A 20,097-nucleotide genomic window follows, 5' to 3' on the forward strand; every position below is an offset into this window, starting at 1 on the left:
CATGCACTTGTATATACTATCTTCATATAAAATCTACTGACAAATGAACAATCATCTATGATTTAGCATTAAACACAGATCTTTTTAAGATATTGGCAAGCAAAGGGGGCGCCTGGGTGGCTCAGTGGGTTAAAGCCTCTGCCTTCGGCTCGGGTCATGATTCCAGGGTCCTGGGATAGAGCCCCACATGGGGCTCTCTGCTCAGCGGGGAGCCTGCTTCCCCCCCCCCACCCCCCGCCTGCCTCTCTGCCTACTTGTAATCTCTCTCTTTCTGTCAAATAAATAAATAAAATCTTAAAAAAAAAAGATATTGGCAAGCAAAGTTAATAAACTGCTGGAAACAAAACATTTCTGAGCTAACAGGCTTTGCCTCTGGTCCTCGAGGCCTGTCAGCAGGTGATTCAAAACTCCTTTCAGGACCACGCCCTGCTCCTGCTTTCTGTCTTGGTGTAAAGGACGTTCTCCCTCCCTTTCCTCTCTCTGCATCCCTTCTACATCCCACTAGCTTTCCTCACAGTAGCTTTCCTCACAAAAGTCTCCTCTCCACCTACCCCAACCTGGAAATGGCCATCCACAGGAAGAGACTAGTAGGTAGAGATCCGAGGTGGGTGGGCCCAGGCTGAAGAGACAGACAATGAATGGAACAGAGGCGTCCCACATGGAGACATACAGTTTCAGAATTCCAGAGCACCCTGATGTCACAGAAGCCAAGCCCCTGAACACCAGATCCCAGGGGAGCCTGGGGAGGAACAATGACTAAAAACACACCAACGGAAGGAATTTAGCATTTTTTTGAATGGATGCCTCAAAGATTAGTTCGCAAGGCTCTAGCTATATGAGTTCTGAGTTAGAACAAGTCCAAAGCTACTAGTTCAAGGAAGTGGTACTTCAGTCTTTTGATTACCAGACTCTCAGTCAGCGTGAATGAGAGAAAACTTAAGTTTAAGGGGGGCGCCTGGGTGGCTCAGTGGGTTAAGCCTCTGCCTTCAGCTCAGGTCATGATCTCAGGGTCCTGGGATCGAGCCCCACATGGGGCTCTCTGCTCAGCAGGAAGCCTGCTTCCCCCTCTCTCTCTGCCTGCCTCTCTGCCTACTTGTGATCTGTCAAATAAATAAATAAAATCTTTAAAAAAAGAAAAGAAAATTTAAGTTTAAGAGAAGCAAGGACTCTGGAAGTCACATCAACCCCCCCCCTTTTTTTTTACTCATATAAGAAATAAATCTAAAGGCTGACAACTTTGGGTAGTAAACTGTCTTTGGTTTGCAGGCAAAGAAAATGGGCTTAAACTCTGAAGTATACGGAAACAGACCCAGAAAACTTGTCAAAACCTTGGACTTGGCTGGCATTCACTGTGGAATGTCTCTTCGGCTTTAGAGAGAAGGGGGGACTGAGCATGGCCTTTGAGACAGTAATCACCCGTGAAGCAGTCCTGATACACAAAACCCCTCCCATCCTAAGCCTGCTGCTTGTGATAAAAACCATAGGGGCTTTAGGGATTTTCTTTTTGGAGGTGGGGAGAAGGAAAACAAAGACTTTCTAAAGGTTCATTCATTCATACCAGACACTATTAGTTAAAAATTAAAATACCAATAAATCAAATGGCTAAACCTTTAAGTCAACTGACCCTATTTCTAATTCAAACAGAATTCCCCAAATAAACGCCAACCCAGTAAGGAAATAAATTTACAGCCCAAACTACAACTGTGTTTCCATACAAGCGTGATCAAGATTTCCACCGTCCGCATTTCGGATACCCAAGGTGGTGGAACACTGACTTCACAGTCATGTAGACCATCCCTAGGCCATGCTACCACACTGCATGGGAAAGCACTTAAAATTAAAACACACAATGCAGAGAACATCCTCTTATTACCACTTTCACGGACTGAAAGGAAGAAAAATGTATAGACGATCAAAAGAAAACATTTACTCAACCACTGGTTTGTCTCCTCTCTCAATGCTCAAGACGCAACTTGGGAATGAAGAGTAAGAGACTCATAGGTGTGTGGCTGGAAGCAAAGGAAAGTCTGCAGGGCTTTCCACAACTACAAGCAGGGGGCCTCTCCAATTACAGGGGTCCAGGGTACTTCCCCTTTAAAACCATCTCCGTCTATAAAGCAGCTGTATATATAAAAAACGGCTAGAACTAGAAAGATTGGCGGGTTTTTTTTGTTTTTTCCAACTTTTAGAAACTATTTTCCATCAACCTTATTTCCACTTTTGCCTTTGCAGGTTAGGAACTCGCAGCAGTGGTTCCCACCCATTCAGTGGCCTGAGCAGTGGACGCAGCACACGGGTGGGAAGACTCGTTTAGATGAATGCTGTCTGTACTGCAGAGGGTCACTAAAACTGGGGAATAAAGAAAAGATCCGAGGAAGCAGAAAATAGAACCAGCAGAACCTCACAGCCGCCTGGACATGGATAAGGGACAGGCAGAGCACAAGTAAGACAGGGATCCCCTTTCCCAAGATGGGGGGGATACCAAGAGAGTTCCCCTTTATGGGAAGGGAGGTAGACAAAAGGGACAGAAGGAATGCTCCTCTTTTGAGGTCAACTTCTTTGATACTACACAGATGTGTACGTGAGACTAAAAGTGGGACATAATTTAGTATTAAAACCCCGGGAAAAGACACAATCGCCCAAGGACAATGCCTTGACCACAGAGGGCAAATCAGCTGGGGGATGGTCCAAAGGGAGGAAATGTGTTTGACATGGAATGGAGTTCAATGGGGTACGGCAGGACGGATGAGGAACGGGGAAGTCAGGAGGGCAGAGCAAAACAAGAAGGGAAAGGAGAGTGATTACATGGGCCTGGCATTCAAGTCACTCCATTTAAGAAGAAAAATAAATGGTATCAATTCTTATTTAGGTTGTATATAACTTGGCTCCAAACCCAAACTGCTCATACGGCCTGGCATTAGCGATTTCCAGTCCATGATGGGGTAGAAGAGTGGGGTCAGTGGAAATAGGTTAGCTAATAAAAATGAATCATCTGCCATTTACAGATATAGGAATATATTCTAAAATACTTAGAAAAACAGAGGGCATTGGCATCCCAGGTGCTGTCTGGCATCCCAGAAGTTAATAATGAGATATCAAAAAACAATAAGGACATCTCTTTGGCATCATAGCCAAGACCCACATCACGCTGCAGTGGTCCCTCCCGTCCCACCAGCCCAAAGACTGGGAGCTGAGCACACCACGGGGACCAGCGCCAAACCCAAGAGCTAGCGAACCAAAAAGCTCTACTTCCTAGTTGAATTTTCACTCTGTGGGCTCAATTTTAAAATGGGGATCATTCCTTTACCGCACCGAAGCATGTGCTAGTAGTAAAATAAGAAAAGTATGTAGAAGTGCCCCAAAAAACTGCCTGGTGCCCAATGGGTACTCAAAACCAACCAACATTATTATTGAGTTGACAGCCACCGAGAAGAGCAACTCCTTTCTATTTCCGTGTGTACTTGATCCTTACGGTCTATGCGTATCTTCACTTCATTCTCTGAACACGTTTCAACCTTGAAGTCAACACAGAAACACACGGAGCACGAATGGGTCAGGAGACCTCGGTCATGGGCAGAGAGCACTCAACTCACGTCCAGGCTCAATTTTTCCACCGACATCAGTGCCTCGTGGGAGAATAAGCACGAAGTTACACTGAAGAAAAGGGTCAGGAAAGGGGTATCTTCAATCAATACACTGTGTATACACGGACTTCAACAGACACAGCAGGGGGCACCTGGGTGGCTCAGTCGGTTAAGCTCCAACTACTGACCTCCGCTCAGGTCACGATCTTAGGTCCAGCTTGAGATCAAGCCCCACACTGGGCTCCACGCTGGGTGTGGAGCCTGCTTGGGGTTCTCTCTTTCCTATTCCGCTACCTCACCTCACACACACTCTCTCTCTAATAAAAATAAACAGTAATATCATGTATTTATTAAAAAGCAAGAATCAGTACTTTACGCCTTGATTCAACTGCTCCTGCTTATTACAGCCTAAAACAATCTTACAAGCAGAGCCCTACGCCGACTTTTAGGTTTTAAAAGAGGCAACTTTCTTTTTTAAAACAATTTTCTTTAAAGATTTTATTTATTTATGTGACAGAGACAGAGAGATCGCAAGTAGGCAGAGAGGCAGGCAGAGGAAAGAGGGGGAAGCAGCCTCCCCGCTGAGCAGAGAGCCCGATGCGGGGCTCGATCCCAAGACCCTGAGACCATGACCTGAGCTGAAGGCAGAGGCTTAACCACTGAGCCATCCAGGCACCCCCCCCTTTTTTAAAAGATTTTATTTATTTGACAGAGAAAGATTGCAAGTAGGCAGAGCAGCAGGCAGAGAGAGAAGGGGAAAGAGAGGCAACTTTCTTTAAAATTTAGCTTAGTTACAATCCCAAATACAGTTATTAGCTTTGATCAGCCTTAAGAAAAAAAAATAAATCAGTGTCTTTCTCAACTTCTCATCCAAAGCCCAAATAAGCCAGCTCTCAGCTCATAGCAAAGGAATCATAAGCTTTGCGGGTTTTTCCTTCTTCATGACCATAAAAAGCAACAAGCGGGTGACATTTCTCTTTACTCTTATTTGCCAGAGGAAGAATTTGCAATCCCATTCAAGTAGGCTCTATTCTGACCTCCCCCGATCTTCGTTCAAGTTCACATGCAGTTACAATACCTCCAGTATTCATTGCAGGAGCTGGAAAGGGTTAGAGGAACACAATATTGACAGCATTTAACTCCACAGTAGTCCAATTGTCTTTGGCTCCAGAAGATACCGTTAAAGGAAAGTATGAAGGCATAATGAGGCTTGTGCTAGGATGTTTAGTTCTCCATGCAAGTAAGTGCTATAAATATTAAGTCTATAAACAATTAGACTCACCAGACTCAATATAATCTCAATCTGATGCAATTATCTGACTTATCCAACAATGAAATTAATCTAAACTGTCCTCAACCCCCCAAGTTTGAATGATCCTTACTGTTGTACCAACTTTCCACTTCTCTGCCCTCCCCCACCAAAACACATTAACGAATCTAGACACCATTAAATAAGGATACGAAAACACGAAATATTTCATCTCAGGATAATCTGAGACATTTCCCGAATAACGTACATTTAAAAGCTGGGACATATTTCATATTTTCCCATTTTAACCGCAGAGGAGGAGTCTCGCTACATGTAGTTAATTTAAAAATTACATCTAAAAAATACAATCAGTTTTATATGAATGAAAGTGAAAACCCATCCTTCTGGTGCCCCCACCAAAAAAGAACAAATTTCCCTAGTATTTTAAAATTATTTTCTCAGTCTCAGCTTAGAAACTGAAGTTATTTTCAGTCCCCGCCTACAAGCTAACAGATGTCAATTTGGATCCCAATTAATTATTGGCTTCACACTGCCGATCACAATAAATGCAGAGAAGTCACACCTAGAATTCAACGTTCTCCACAGTAGAGCCACAAGCCGCCTCTCCAGACTCTTCAACCCCTCCTTCAGCTCCACTCTCTTCTCTAGCCCAGCATTTTCCAGTTCCATTTGGTTAAAGACGCCACATTAAAGATTCTGCGAAGTCCTGTAGTTCAGACAGACTCAGGTCGCCCAACTCTTCCTGAGACCATTTTCTCTCAACCACTATGACAAGGTTCCCTCTTGCCCCGTTTCAGCACTTTTAAATATTTATTATGATTTTACTATTTCTCCATTTTCTTGCATCCTCTTCTCAAGCGTCTCCATTTTTCAACAATTCACCATCCATTCTATTTCCTCTACTTTAGTTCAGGCTGCTATGAACTATGTCTCGAAGTTCTGGAGCTGGGGGAGTCCACGATGGTGTGGGTCGATCTGAGTCCTGGTGAGAGCTCTCTCCCACGCTCACAGAGGGCTGTCTTCTCATTGTATCCACACATGGTAGGGAGAAAGCAAGCTGTCTGCTGTCTCTTCTTCCAAGATGACTAACCCATGAGGGCTCTATCTTCATGACTTATCACCTCCCACAGACCCCATCTTCTAATACTGTCATATTGGGTGTTAGTGTGTCAGGATATGAATTTTCAGGGGACACTCAGTCCATTCTCTAGGTCACCTTCCCTGGTGCCTGAGAGTACACACACTCTCTCTCACCTTCACAACCTGTCATGTCTGTGACTCTTGTCCAACACTCAGCTACAATTCAGGGCGAACTATGGTTTCTACAAGCTTAAGTCCACAGCAAACGGTGGGCACTGTGGTCACATGTAGTTAGGGGAAACTCAGCTGGTCCCCTGCAGTGCTTAACACTGGCAGCCAAGAAAGTCCCCCGGCTCGGGAGGCCTGCGTGGCTCGGCTGCTTAAGCATCTGCCTTCGACTCAGGTCATGATCTAGGATGTTAGGAGAGAATCCCACATCGGGCTCCTTGCTCAGTGGGGAGTTGGCTTCTCCCTCTACCTGCCTCTCCCCCTCCCCCTACGAATAAATAAAATCTTAAAAAGAAAAGAAAAAGACCCCCAGTCTTAAAAGGAAGCCTCTGGTTTTCCTCTTCTTCTTAAATGTACTTCCACACTATTATCACTTGCCACTATATACTCAGTAATTTTTAGTCTGCGATCATGCAATTAACACACATACACACACATCACATCTCTGATTTTTCCGGTCACTAACCTAGAGCCTTAACTGTCTTTTTGGTGTTCCAAGTGCAGGGGAGTGTGGCATCTGCTCCTTGCAGCCCAGCCCTCCTTGAGTCTGAGAAGTGTTCAGACACCTAATTTGCCTAAGACTAAAGCACCCTGAATGAGGAATACAAAGGGATCCAAGGATCCTAGGGACCGCTTGAGAAACTTTCTCTGACAAATGTAATACTTTAAACCATGACCTAGTTCCCTGAATACTTAAGCATTCTTTGCATTCCTCCGTGTCCTGGAGGACTGTTTATCAGGCACGGGTCCAGAAGTGACTTGAAATCTTTCTTTATAGATAACATTGTAGGACCTCCTTGGTCACCAGACTCTGCATAAAGGACAAAAACCTTTTGAGCCTTGGAAAGACCTTAATATGTCTTTAATTAGTATCAAAAGAATAACCAACCTTCGTTTTAATCAAAGCAAAACAACTTTCTATACTGTAAACAAGAGCCAGATCTAAAACTACCATCAAACTGAGTTTAAAGTTAACTTAAACTCTTGAAGGTTTTACAAAGGAAAACATCAGATAGAAAACCAAACCAACTGGGGTTTTGCCCCCATGACTGTCAACTCCTTTTTGTTTACGTTTTATACACTAACTTTTGTCAGGATTGGAGGAAAGATGGTAATAATCAAGACTGATTTAGTAAACATTAGTGGAGACATTTTCCACTACTTTTCAATAACTTTCTTCATATAAAAAGAGCCAAAGAACAAAAATTTCCTTTTAAATATTTAGATTAACACTACAGGAGTCAGAAACTCATGTCTAAGTGCTGAACCACTGAACTGAACAGCTGAAGCTAATATTACACTATATTTTCACTTAATTGGAATTTAAATAAAAACTAAAAAAAAAAGGAAAAAAAACCTCATGTCTAAATATTGGTTAAATGTGTCCTTCCTCAAATAAGAAAAATTTGTCACAGAAAGACTGGCTAACTCTTAGCAATGTCTTGTAGACAAGCCTATCTCCACTCTCCCTCCCTTGTACTAGTACACTGTAAATTCAAAGTAGACCGAACACATCTAAGGCTGAACTTTGCACAGCCTGTGATTTGGTACGGGTATGGAGTTAAGACTGTTTTACATAAATACCCAAATGACCGATAACTTCAAACCAAAGTTTCTTAAGACGCATTCTACAGTTTGCTAACTTAGTGAAAAATTATCACCCAGCACTGAAAATGTAAACAAAGATTAGAAACCATAAAATACATCAACAATCTTGTTCTATGCACCACAACAATATGCATTGTATGGAGTAAGGAAACCTATCAAGGGTCCAATGAAATGGGTCTTTAAAAAAACCCAAAAAACAAAAGCAGGTCTTCAATAAAAATGGTCAGTATCAGGGGAGTGGCGATGGAAAACCGATTCTCGCGGCACACAAGCTCAGCGCCTGCAATGGCTCAATTCAGTAAGAAATCATATGCTCGGACGTGAAAAATAGCAAACCGTAATTCGTCCTCTGAACAACAAACCCGAGGGCAGGCAGTGGAGATGGAAAAAAATGACAAAGAAATGTCTTCCTTGAAAGTCAACGTAAACATTCCCCATGTTACCTAGATTCCTTGACTAGGAATGGAAGGAATCCTGGTCAACCCTGGGGCGCTGTCATTTCAGAAGGACCCGCCACACGGCGGGTCAAGAGACCGCGTATGACAACGCAGAGGGTCCAACAGCCGTTCAACCCAGTGGCGTCTGCTCTACCTAGTTTTCTATTAGTATCACTTTTGTTTCCACCTTCTCCGTGGCCAGTACCCGAAGTTCCTTCCGCAGTATCACCGGTTACCTATCCTGTGATATGTGACCTGTCCTGATGCCTCCTCATCCCCCACCCCCACCCTACGATCCTGAGTCCCAGAGGGACTCCATCGCCTCACCCAGATGGTGAGGTGGCACTCGGGATAATGCTGGGTCGTGTTTTCTCTTCAGCTCTCCAATCTCTTCATCTAGACCAATGTCTTCCACAGGTGTTTATGGAAGACTTGACTATTTTTTTTTTTAAAGATTTTATTTTTTGAGGGGCGCCTGGGTGGCTCAATGGGTTAAGTGGCTGCCTTCAGCTCAGGTCATGACCCCAGGGTCCTGGGATCAAGCCCCGTGTCAGGCTCCTTGCTCAGCGGGGAGCCTGCTTCTCCCTCCTCCACCCCACTTGTGCTCTCCCACCTGTTCTCTCTCTCAAATAATTCAAGTCTTTAGATTTTATTTGAGAGAGAGAGAGCATGAGCCAGAGAGGGGCAAAAGGAGGGAGAAGCAGACTCCTTGCTGAGCAGGGAGCCCAATGCAGGACTCGATCCCAGGACCCCGGGGATCATGACCTGAGCAAATGGCACACCTAACCGACTGAGCCACCCAGACGCCCCTGGAACACTTGACCAATTTTAATGCATGTTAATACATACCAAGAGAAATTAAGTTTAGAAGATAACATCTGTTTCCCGCTTACGTTTTTTATATTTACGGATGTATAAACCATCCAGAGCCGTGGCAGACCAGGGTAAGGCGTTCTCTCTGGTGTTTCAATCAGATAGGGGTCCCCAAATGTGGGGGGACAATCAGGTGGAAGCCAGAGGATCGGGCTTCACCCAAGGCAGAACAAAGGAGATAGACGTTTACCGAACACGCTGCAAGGGAGCAGCGGGCAGGAGAGCGGAGGAGAGGGTGTCTGCCAGGAGGCAGGGGATGGGGGCTGTATTTAAAGCAAGAAGGTGGGGACGTAGGAGCACGTATGGAATTTTCCCTTTTATGGTAACTGTGCCTGCATCTAACTGGTCAGTGAGGGCCTATGGCTAGTCTGAGGTGGGTCGACAGCCCGTCTGATTCAGCCAGGTGGTCGCCCCAGGCCCTTTGGCCTTGATCAAGTTTCCATTGCTCAAGCCTGTTGCCTAAAAGAGGTCTCTCTGTAGGTTAACACCTGAGATGCAGAACAGAAAAGTATTTTAAACCAGAGGCTAGCTATTACAACTGATGACATTTGAGCCACTCCCTTAATGCTTTTAATTTACTATACAAACACGGCAGGGAATTTTTTTTAAAGTAAAAAAGAAAAATATACAAAGAGATTTATACATAGATGCCAAAACACGAGTTTTAAACAGGGGGACTCACTCACTCAATACTACTGCAAACAGTAGGTAACCAGCATGGAAAATGAATTCGGATCCCTCCCTCCAGACATAAAACAATTCATTCTAGCAGAGTCAGGAGCTAACTCTGGAAAGGAAAGCTTGTGACTTTCTTAGACCTGAGTTCTTGGCGCTCACTCTGTAGCCCCAGGTCCTGGCATGGTGCCTGCAGGAGAGCAGCTGGTAAAGAAACGTCAGGGCGCCTGGGTGGCTCAGTGGGTTACGCCTCTGCCTTCAGTTCAGGTCATGATCCCCGAGTCCCTGGATCAAGCCCCACGTCTGGCTTCCTGCTCAGCGGGGAGTCTGCTTCTCCCTCTGCTGTTTTACCCTGCTTGTGCTCTTTCTCATATAAAGAAAGTCTTTAAAAAAAAAAGAAAAGAAAAGAAATCCTTATGCAATCCAGACTGACTAGTAAATACATAATGGACAAAAGCCAGAACCCTATCCTGATCTTCAACGACTTAGCTGGGCTTTAGTATTTCTTCAAGGGTTTTTGGACCAGCGGACTACCATCCACTGAGCGCCCCTCAGGGCTGAACTCACTCCTCCCCCAGCTCCGTGGAAGTTGTAAATTGAGAGAAATGAGGGAAGAGGTTTAAGAGGCATCAGGTGGAAATGAACACTGACAAGTAGCTCCTTCCGGCTCAGAAAGGATAATCGCATTGAATTCAGTATCTATTTCTCCTGAATCACACATTCCATGTAGAGAAGCCTTTACTGGCGGCACACTCGTTTTCAATGCAGAATAAAAGGATGAAATTACGTAGGAGGAAGTATTTCCCTTGATTTTTTTCTGGAAAACGTGCGGTGGGGAGTGCCTGTTCTTCCTGTATCTTCTGAAACTCTCCCTCCCACGCACACAGGCTCCAACCACAGTCAACCTTTGCTGTCATCCCCGCCGGGAGCCCCTCTCCCTGGTCCTCTGTCACCTCCTACATCCTGTACCCCTCCCTTAAGGCAATGGCAGCCACGCCAAGCAAATCGGCACACCGATGAGCTCCGCGGCTACAGAATATGGGCGCCTTCCATTGCCTGGGATTCTGACTCAGCGCCATTGGGGACGGTGTCTTCGACAAGCTTCCAGACGATTCAACAGGACAACCAGGTTTGCAATGTCTGCACCTGATCCGTCCATGAGTGGCGGTAATCTTGCCTTCCCAAGTTTTAGCTTCCCTCATTTACAAATCAAAGATAAAACTGACATTTTACTAAAACTGGGATTAAGGTTGGGCAGAATGAAACCCCCACCCCCACCTTACTTTTTTTTAAACATCACAGACAAGCTACGTGGAGGACAAAAACCCTTGAACTTGTAGGATACTTGTGTTAAGAAGACTGGGTGTCTGGGTGGTTCAGTCGGTTCAGCATCGGCCTTTGGCTCAGGTGAGGTCGTGATCCCAGAGTCCTGGGATCCAGTCCCCCATCGGGCTCCCTGCTCAGCGGAGAGTCTGCGTCTCCCTCTACCACTTCCCACCACTCGTGCCTGCTTGCTCGTGCTCTCTAACACGTACACACAAAAATAAATAAATAAAAAATCAAAAGAGGGAGAGAGAGAAACCTATCGTGGTCTGCGAATTATCTTGTCGTTTCTGTGCTTTGAGTGCCTCCTTTTTTCTGGGAAAGCACATTTATTCCAGCTAACAGACCCAGCCTGTAGTTTGTCGTAAGGGGACGGGAACCCATGGGGGGGGGGGGCGTTAACCTATTGTTTTCCCAGGAGTGGAATTCTGCTGGTCCCAGTCCCCGTCCCGGTCCCGGTCCCAGGTTCCAACATTTCATGGGCCAGAAGTATGAAGAAATTTCTGGCAACTGGATGATTTTAGATTGTTCCCAGAGGAGAAACTTGAAAACTCATTGCTAAAGAAGTAGGTCATTGTCCAAGCAAATAAAATTAAGTTTGTTTATGAATCTGGGAAGGAATGAGTAAATACGAGGGGTACCTGAGCCACCTTTTTACTCTTCAACTTGCTTTTTTTTGCCTGTTATGAATCATTTTTTTTAAAGATTTTATTTATTTGACAGACAGTGATCACAAGTAGGCAGAGAGGCAGGCAGAGAGAGAGGAGGAAGCAGGCTTCCTGCTGAGCGGAGAGCCCGATGCGGGGCTCGATCCCCGGACCCTGGGACCATGACCTGAGCCGAAGGCAGAGGCTTTAACCCACTGAGCCACCCAGGCGCCCCCCCCTGTTATGAATCATTCTGGGGGAAGGGGGGAGTCTTTAAAAATGAACAGTAAAATAAGCCCTAGCCTTTAATGCTTTGGAAGCCAGTCTAGTTCATGACCGGGTGGTATGTGAAGCAGACCATATGGCCAACATACACAATACACAACCAGACATGTGCTCAGGAAACTGAAGGGCCAACTCGGGTGCAGAATGGCCAATATTAGAAAATCTGCTCCGCACTGAGGCAAATCATCCAAAAACTACTGCTGATCCCGAGTGGGGACCTAATTTGACACAGAACCTCTGGAAAGTCAATTTATCAAGGGCTATCAAAATTGTAAATGCAGGGGTATGTGAGGGGCACAGACAGTTATGTGTCTGCCTTTCGGCTCAGGTCGTGGTCTCTGGGTCCTAGGATGGAACCCTGCTTCATCAGGCTCCCGCTCAGTGGGGGTGGGAGGGCGGGCAGGGGCAGGGCCGGTTCTTTCTTCCTCTACCTCTCAGCCTCCCTCTCCCCTCAACCCCGCTGCTCATGCTCTCTCAAATGAATCAAATCTTCAAGAAATTTTTTTTTTAATTTAAAATTAAAATAAGAGAGGCAGAGAGAGGAGGAAGCAGGCTCCCCGCTGAGCAGAGAGCCCGATGCGGGGCTCCATCCCAGGACCCTGAGACCATGACCGGAGCCGAAGGCAGAGGCTTTAAACCCACTGAAGCACCCCTGTGCCCCCAATTTTTTTTTATCTTTAAACGCATATAAATGCTTTGAGCAAGCAACTCCACTTGCAGAAATCTACCCCAGAGATCTATCTGCATACATACAAAGATGTCTGAGCTCGGATAGTCCTGTGCTACTTCAATACCACGAAAGACCAGGAAAATGTCATGTAAACACAGGGGGATTGGTTAAACGTTTATTGCACTTCAACCCATAAAGAGGAAACATATGTAGTCATTAATAAAAACAGTGGTAAGTCTTTATGTCCTGATATGAAAAGATACTCCAAACCTAAAATAGCAGAACATGCGTGATAATGATTTTATTTGTTAAAAGAAAAACATGGGGCGTGACACTGGGCTGGCTCTGTAGAGCACGCCACTCGTTCGAGCCCCAAATGGTGCAGATTACTTTTTTAAAAATTGGGGCTTTTGTTTATATACGGGTACATGCATCAAGTTTGGAAGGAACATGCTAGAGACCACCAACATTGGCTTCAAATTATCCACAGTGAATGCCTGGGGGATGGAGAGGTAATAGAAGACTTATTTTTTATCATACTCTACACATCAAAGTCCTCAACATTAACATTTTTAGAAAAATAAAATATTAAGGCACCCAGCTGGCTCAGTCCAGAATGCATGTGACTCTTTTGATCGTAGGCTTTTGAGTTTGAGCCCCACACTGGATATAGAGATTACTTAATTTAAAAAAAAAATCTTAAAAAGAAATAAAAATAAACATAAATAAATCCTGTTATACAATGCTTTTAAGCAAAAATTTCAACAATAAACAAGAACTTCTGAGCTTATGAAGATGATGATTCAAGAAAGTCAGATTATAGTCAGTTTTCAATAACTTAATTATTCAAGGTTAAGAAATAACAGAGGGATGTATCACTGAAATTATTAGATTCTTAACCTCTTCCCCTAAATCCTTTTATTAAATGTACTAACAAGTAGGAAACAAGAGGAAACATACAAAACCCAACACTTAGAATCTCTAAGGTGCTAATTTGCAAGAAAACCCTCCAAAATCTAAGCAGACAAGTCAATTTTAAAGACAGATTTTGAAAGTTTATCTATTTTTTAAAGATTTTTTTTGAGAGAGAGAGCACAAGCTGAGGGAGACAAGCAGGCTCCCAGGACTCTGGGATCATGACCTGAGCCAAAGGCAGATGCTCAACCGACTGACACACCCAGGCGCCCCTTGAAAATTTAAAGTTCATATTTATAATATACAGTGCTTCTCCCAAACACAGCTTTTTTGTATTTTTCCATTATTCTAAAATGAAACATCGTAAGTTGTAATTTTTTCAGGTTACAAGAGGGCAAAGAATTGGGTTCAATGATCTTTAGTTTGGCTTTTTTTTTCAGGAGATAAAAGTACTGATTATCTTTTTCTCAGTGCTATGAATTCTAATTTCTCTGTTCATGAGTAGACTATAGCAGAGAGAAGTACAGAGGCCAAGGAGGAGAGCACCATTTAGCTTGATTTCCCTTTCGGTGGTATTCTGTAATACTTAATGTGTTAAAGCTGATGGAGACAAAGAAATAATTTCATAATGCCTTTTTATTTTTTTTTTAGTTATTTTTTTAAATTTTTATTTATTTGACAGAGAGAGAGATCACAAGTAGGCAGAGAGAGAGAGGTGGAAGCAGGCTCCCCGCTGAGCCGGGAGCCCCATGCGGGGCTCCATCCCAGGACCCTGGGATCATGACCTGAGCCGAAGGCAGAGGCTTTAACCCACTGAGCCACCCAGGTGCCCCCATAATGCCTCTTTTTTTTTAAGATTTTATTTATTTGACAGAGAGAGAGAGATCACAAGTAGGAAGAGAGGCAGGCAGAGAGAGAGGAGGAAGCAGGCTCCCCCGCCCCCACTCCCGCTGAGCGGAGAGCCAATGCGGGGCTCGATCCCAGGACCCTGGGACCATGACCTGAGCCGAAGGCAGAGGCTTTAACCCACTGAGCCACCCAGGCCGCCCCTCATAATGCCTTTTTAAAGCAATACATGTTATTTCTGTTTTATTGATTATCCTATAAAATACCAAATTAGGGGCGCCTGGGTGGCTCAGTGGGTTAAAGCCTCTGCCTTCGGCTCAGGTCATGGTCCCAGGGTCCTGGGATCGAGCCCCGCATCGGGCTCTCTGCTCCGTGGGGAGCCTGCTTCTTCCCTTCTCTCTCTCTGCCTGCCTCTCTGCCTACTTGTGATCTGTCAAATAAATAAATAAAATCTTTAAAAAAAAAAAACAAACAAATTAGAACAATCCTTATTCTAATTGCTTTCAAGTGATCGAGGCAGAGATTAGCCAACCTAAAGTGTATCCAAAAGGATTCATGTGTGAGGTGGGTTCATCCCAACAGTATTTCAGGGGGAAATCTCCAGTGATCTCACACACATTCACTAACCTATGCAATCCCCACAGGCTAAATGACCATCCTCACCCCGACGTCTCCAATGTCTGGAGTCTGTTCTACTCCGGAAGTAGCACCTCTTGTAATCTGGAGGGAATCCATAGGAAAACAGGTAGCCACACACACAACACACCACTGTTAACACGTGTAATTCTCTCCAAACCCTAAATCCTGGCCTTTTTATTGTAAAACTGATCCATAATCAATCACAGTAAGGTCACCTCCGTCCTCCATTCCCAGTTTGTAAACAGAAGCGGGAGAAAACATCCTACCTCAGGCTGGGAAGAATTGCAAAATGCAGCTGGTCAACTCAACTGTCTGTTTTAGTGCACAAAGGGCAAAGATATCCTTAAGTCCACCAATCGGATGATGAATTCTTCCATTCGAGTACATGTTTATGTTCCTTGGTGATTCCCAGCTCTTGTAACCAAATGGGACCATAACCAGAAGGACAGAAGAGAGTCCCCGTCTTCCCACCTGCCAAGGACACTGGCCTCAAGGTTACAACCGACCACTGCTCCGTTTTCAGTCATTGATTGAGCAAAAAATACAAAAAGGATAATTCAGAGAATTATGACTGTCCAGTCTGAATGTGGAACCTGGCTTAAGAAATCAAGATTTGGGGGCACCTGGGTGGCTCAGTCGTTAAGCGTCTGCCTTCCGCCCAGATCACGATCTCAGGGTCCTGGGATCGAGCCCCACATCGGGCTCCCTGTTCGGCAAGAAGCCTGCTTCTCCCTCTCCCACTCCCTCTGCTTGTGTTCCCTCTCTCGCTGTGTCTGTGTCAAATAAATAAATAAAATCTTAAAAAAAAAAGAAAGAAAGAAATCCAGTTTGCCAGACTCTCCGTGAATTTGTCATTGGTCATTCCACCCTCTACTAACACCTGAGTGAAAATACTCTTTCAAAGACAGACTTTTAAAACCACATGACGGGGAATAAGTGAGAGGTCTTATTTACTGCTTGCATTTGCGTAGTCTAGTAATTCCTGTCCCTGCAGGGGCCAAAACCTCCAAGCCTCAAAATTCAACCTAGCGAATGATCGATACCACTGTCCCCAGATTTTACATGTGTAAGATCATAAACGACTGACTGGAAGATAAGGTTCCTTCCATTTTATTGAAATACACCAGATAAAACCAGAACTTGTGCCTCAGTGCCCCTAAATGTTAGGCTTCAATAATCAAGTTCTTTTTTCTTACATTCCATATGATCTGATAGAAGTGATACTCAACTAGCGTAATGTCATCTGAGGTCTGAGTACTTAACTCAGTAAAGGACGGAGAGAGAGAGAGAGAGAAAATAAACTGGATTATTAAATAGGGAGCAGGCATCTGATATAAACATCATTTAGATAGAAAAAATGTTGATAGCTTTTAATTAATTAGTGATCAGCATTGGGGGGGGCGTGTATCAGTATAACCCCTCAAATGTCCACATACCCACTCAAGAAAGCTCAAGATGCAAATCCTAACTAATTCAATGTATAAAGTGGTCTCATTTGAGCCACCTGCAATTTACACTGTTCTGTCTATTTGACATGAAGACAATTTAAAATTGCAAGGCGAACAAGCCACTGTATTTCTGGAGAGCCCCTACAGAGTTTACGGCCAAAATAGTCACTTGGTCTATCAATAAGCAGACCTATCTGGTGTAAGTAGTCACTATCTGATACCTGAGGCAGACCTTGACAATGACACGGTTAAAGGTTAAATTGTAGACAAAGTCGATGGCCCAAGATATTCCCCAACTTGACAGCGTGCAATCAAAACCAGGCAACATGCCACCTGTGGGGGACACTTGCGCAAACACAGACACGGCCCCTGCCCTCGCGGAGCTTCCAGAACCAGGACAACAGTCAAGTCACTAACCTCACAAATGCGCCGCAAACTGCTGGGAAGGACCTGCGGTGCTACAGGAGCCTGGAAAAGGCAGATGGGATTACTCAGAGGTCAGCAATTGGAGTTTCACAGGGTGAACAGGGGAGGTAAGGGCTATGTGCTGAGTCATTCTTAATTAGGGAGTTCTTTTTAAAAGGACTTTTGAAAACCTGTGTAATAAATTTTGCTAGCTGAAATGAAAAACGACACCCTTTTCCAAGGATACATGTTAAGTGTATTGATTTGTCTCCAAATTGATAACTGGGCAGTATGCCAAAAACGCTCAATGATATTCTAGATGTTATTTAAGTCAATTTTTTTTAAAAGGAGGATGCCTGGCTGCTTCAAGATGGTGGTGACTAGAAAAGGAGGAGGATAAGGTTATGGAAGAAGGACAAAAAGAGAATGGAAGGAGTATTTTTAAAGGAACAAATTCAAGTTTACCAGGAAGGAATTAAACATCTTATTTCAGCATCAATTGTTAAGAAGACCTGAAGTAGTATAAACCAAGAAAAAAACTGTCCCCAATCACAAGCTTTTGTCAATTACACCTTAAAACTACTTTCACTACTGGATTCTAACTACTGGGTATGTGGCCCCTTGGGCAGTAGTTGGCATCAAAAGGTGATGCGCAGTTAAGTGTTAAAATGTGACTTAGACCTCAATAAGACTGCACCTGACTTACACCCAAAGCTTAGCCCCTGTTTTAGAAAATTAGCTTTCTAGCAGTCTGTACTCAGTAGCATCTACAGCTCTAGGGACCATGGGTTTTACAAGTAGTTATTAGTTAAAGACTAGAAGGAATCTAATTAAGAGCAGTCTCAGCCCAAACTAGACTAGGGCAGCTAAAGAGGTCAGGGCAATGAGGTCACAGTTCTGTGAAATCTACCCAGATTCTGGTGGGGGAGGGGATGTTTTTCACACTGTAAACATCTGAAGTTCCTCACATTCTTTATCCTCAGATGAAACACAGGTTGTAAACCCACGTAAAACACGGGGCTTTAAAAAATATGTATTAAGTTACCCACCGCCTTCCCAACCCAAGTAAAACACGGGGTTTTTGAAAAAAAATATTAAGTGTGATAAGTTACCCTCCATCTTCCTACAAGGATATGGCAAAACAGATGAGGTGACACCTTGCTAATGAAAACACGTGCTGGAAAAATAGATCTAGAATGCAACGATCCAAACAAGTCCCAGTCTTGGCGGCTGTAAGTGGCCAAGAGTAAATATTTCAGCCTTGAAAGTCTCCAGACTATAAAATACAAAATTTCTAGGAGGCTCAGCACTGTCTCCATAGACACGGGAGTGCAAGCAATCCTCGCTTACGCCTCTGACCACATCCTTGGAGAACTTCTAACTACTCCCCCGGTATGTTTACCCCTTGAGTCCACAGGCAATGAACGGAGCGAAAAGGAGGACCCTGCCTTGTTGACGGAACCTGTCATTCCTTTTCGAAGGGCAGCGTCTACCCAGGTTTTCTTTGGCTCGGAGCGAGCTACACCCCCAGGCTTTCTCTGCATCGGAAGGCGGTGTCGGCTCGAGCCGCTGCCGCAGCAGGGCTGGGTACCAAACCCCGGTCTCTCCAGGCACAGCTGGTGCCAAAGACCAGACGCGGCGGGGAACCCACGGGTGGCGGCCTCGCCACGCTGCGACACGGGTCCTGGCCCAACAGCTGACTTTCCGAATCCGCGAGGAAGAAAGAGGGGCGGGGGGATCAGGACCCTCGGCGGATGGGTCACTGCCCACCCCGCCCCACCCCACCCCCGGACTCCCCCGCGCAGCTCGGGCATCTCAGGGCTGGGTCGCTCCCACCGGAAGAGTGAGGAGAAAGGCTCAGTTAGCAGAGGGCGGGGGGCGGATTTTATTACTGCGGATGGCGCAGTCGCCTCCCCCGGAGACCCACGACAAAGATGCAAGCCCGCCGCGCTCGCTGCTGCTCTGGTCCCGCCCCGACGCATGAGACCCTGGAAAGCTAGAAAGAGGGGTGCGTGCTCCCGAGTTTGCAGATGGGCTGGACGGGCCGGGAAGTTCTCGCAGGCGGAAACCAGGGAGACCACCCTCCCCCATCCCCGTCCCCGTCCCCGGGGCAGGTGGCCCGGCGCGCCCGTACCTTGGTGGCGGGGTCGGCGGCGGCGATGGCCGGGTCCCCCGGCGCGCTGGGCGCCGCCTCTGCCGCAAGGCCGCCGCTGCTGGGCTCGGGCTCGGCCGGCGTCGCGCTCCCCGCCTCCGGCTGCTCCGGGCTCCGCTGCTCCGTGGAGCTCCCGGCACCCATGGCTCTTCGGCGGTTCTCCCGCGCCCCGCTGCCCGGCTACACCTTCCCCCAAACGGCAGGAACGTGGAGAAGAGCGAGAAGCCGTGCGCCCGCGGGGCCCCAAGAACGCCTTCCTCTCCCGCGGTCCTCCTCCGAACGCGCCCAGCCTGCGAATGAACGAGACGCGCTCGCGGCAAACTCCTTAAAAGAAAAAAAAAAAAAAAAAAAAAGCCACCTCTTTGCCTCCTCCTCCTCCTCCCCCTTGTTTTTCCCTCGCTCCATCACATGAGCCCAGCCCCAGACACGCCTTGCAGCAGCATCTCCCCCCAGGCTGTAAGACCAGAGGCGCAGCCCCAGCCTCCAGCTAGGGTCCCGGCGGCCCGCCCACCCCGACCCCCGGGCGCTTCCCATTCCTAAATGGGGACACGAGCTGGGGGGGACGACCCAGGATTGCAGAAGGGGAGAGGAGGACAGAAGGCCCCTCGGGGAGATCGGATCTGCTGAGGTTTATTAAATGATTGATAACGCAAGGCAGAGCGTCTGCGGCCGCACACTTTCCAACCGCCCAGCAAGCGAACCCAAATCCCCAGTGGCTTTCCTTCGGCCTGGGGGAGCCTGCGAATGCTGGTTCCTGCCTCCTCCCCAAGAGCAGGAGAAAGGCGAGAGCTCCTTGGCTTCTGCGGAGCCTGACCATATTAGGACACCTCGCGTGGCAGGAGCTGGGAACCGAGAGGTTAATGCAGTCAGGCCACGGATGAGGTGGGCCAGGCGGCCCCACGCTCGCCTATCATCCGGAACTAGTGATGTCAGGCGATGCCATCAGCGACACGGGCTGCCCTCCTTCCCTGGGGAATTCGGGGAAGTGAGGCTGTGACTGGAAATGGGCCTG

The 20,097-nt window shown here is 46.2% G+C and overlaps 1 protein-coding gene across 1 annotated transcript in view; it reads right to left on the minus strand.

The window, feature by feature from the left end:
- The window catches only part of AKAP12 (A-kinase anchoring protein 12), a 100,278-nt gene extending 80,895 nt beyond the window's left edge, over positions 1-19,383 (minus strand). Inside the window, exon 1 of the mRNA XM_080807096.1 lies at positions 19,068-19,383. Coding sequence (XP_080663222.1) covers positions 19,068-19,229 — 162 coding nt within the window. The 5' untranslated portion in view covers positions 19,230-19,383. The remainder of the gene's footprint in view (positions 1-19,067) is intronic.
- Between the last annotated feature and the right edge of the window lie 714 nt (positions 19,384-20,097).

The sequence above is a fragment of the Martes martes genome, assembly GCF_963455335.1.
Source record: "Martes martes genome assembly, chromosome: 6".
In the NCBI taxonomy this organism is placed as follows: Eukaryota; Metazoa; Chordata; class Mammalia; order Carnivora; family Mustelidae; genus Martes; species Martes martes.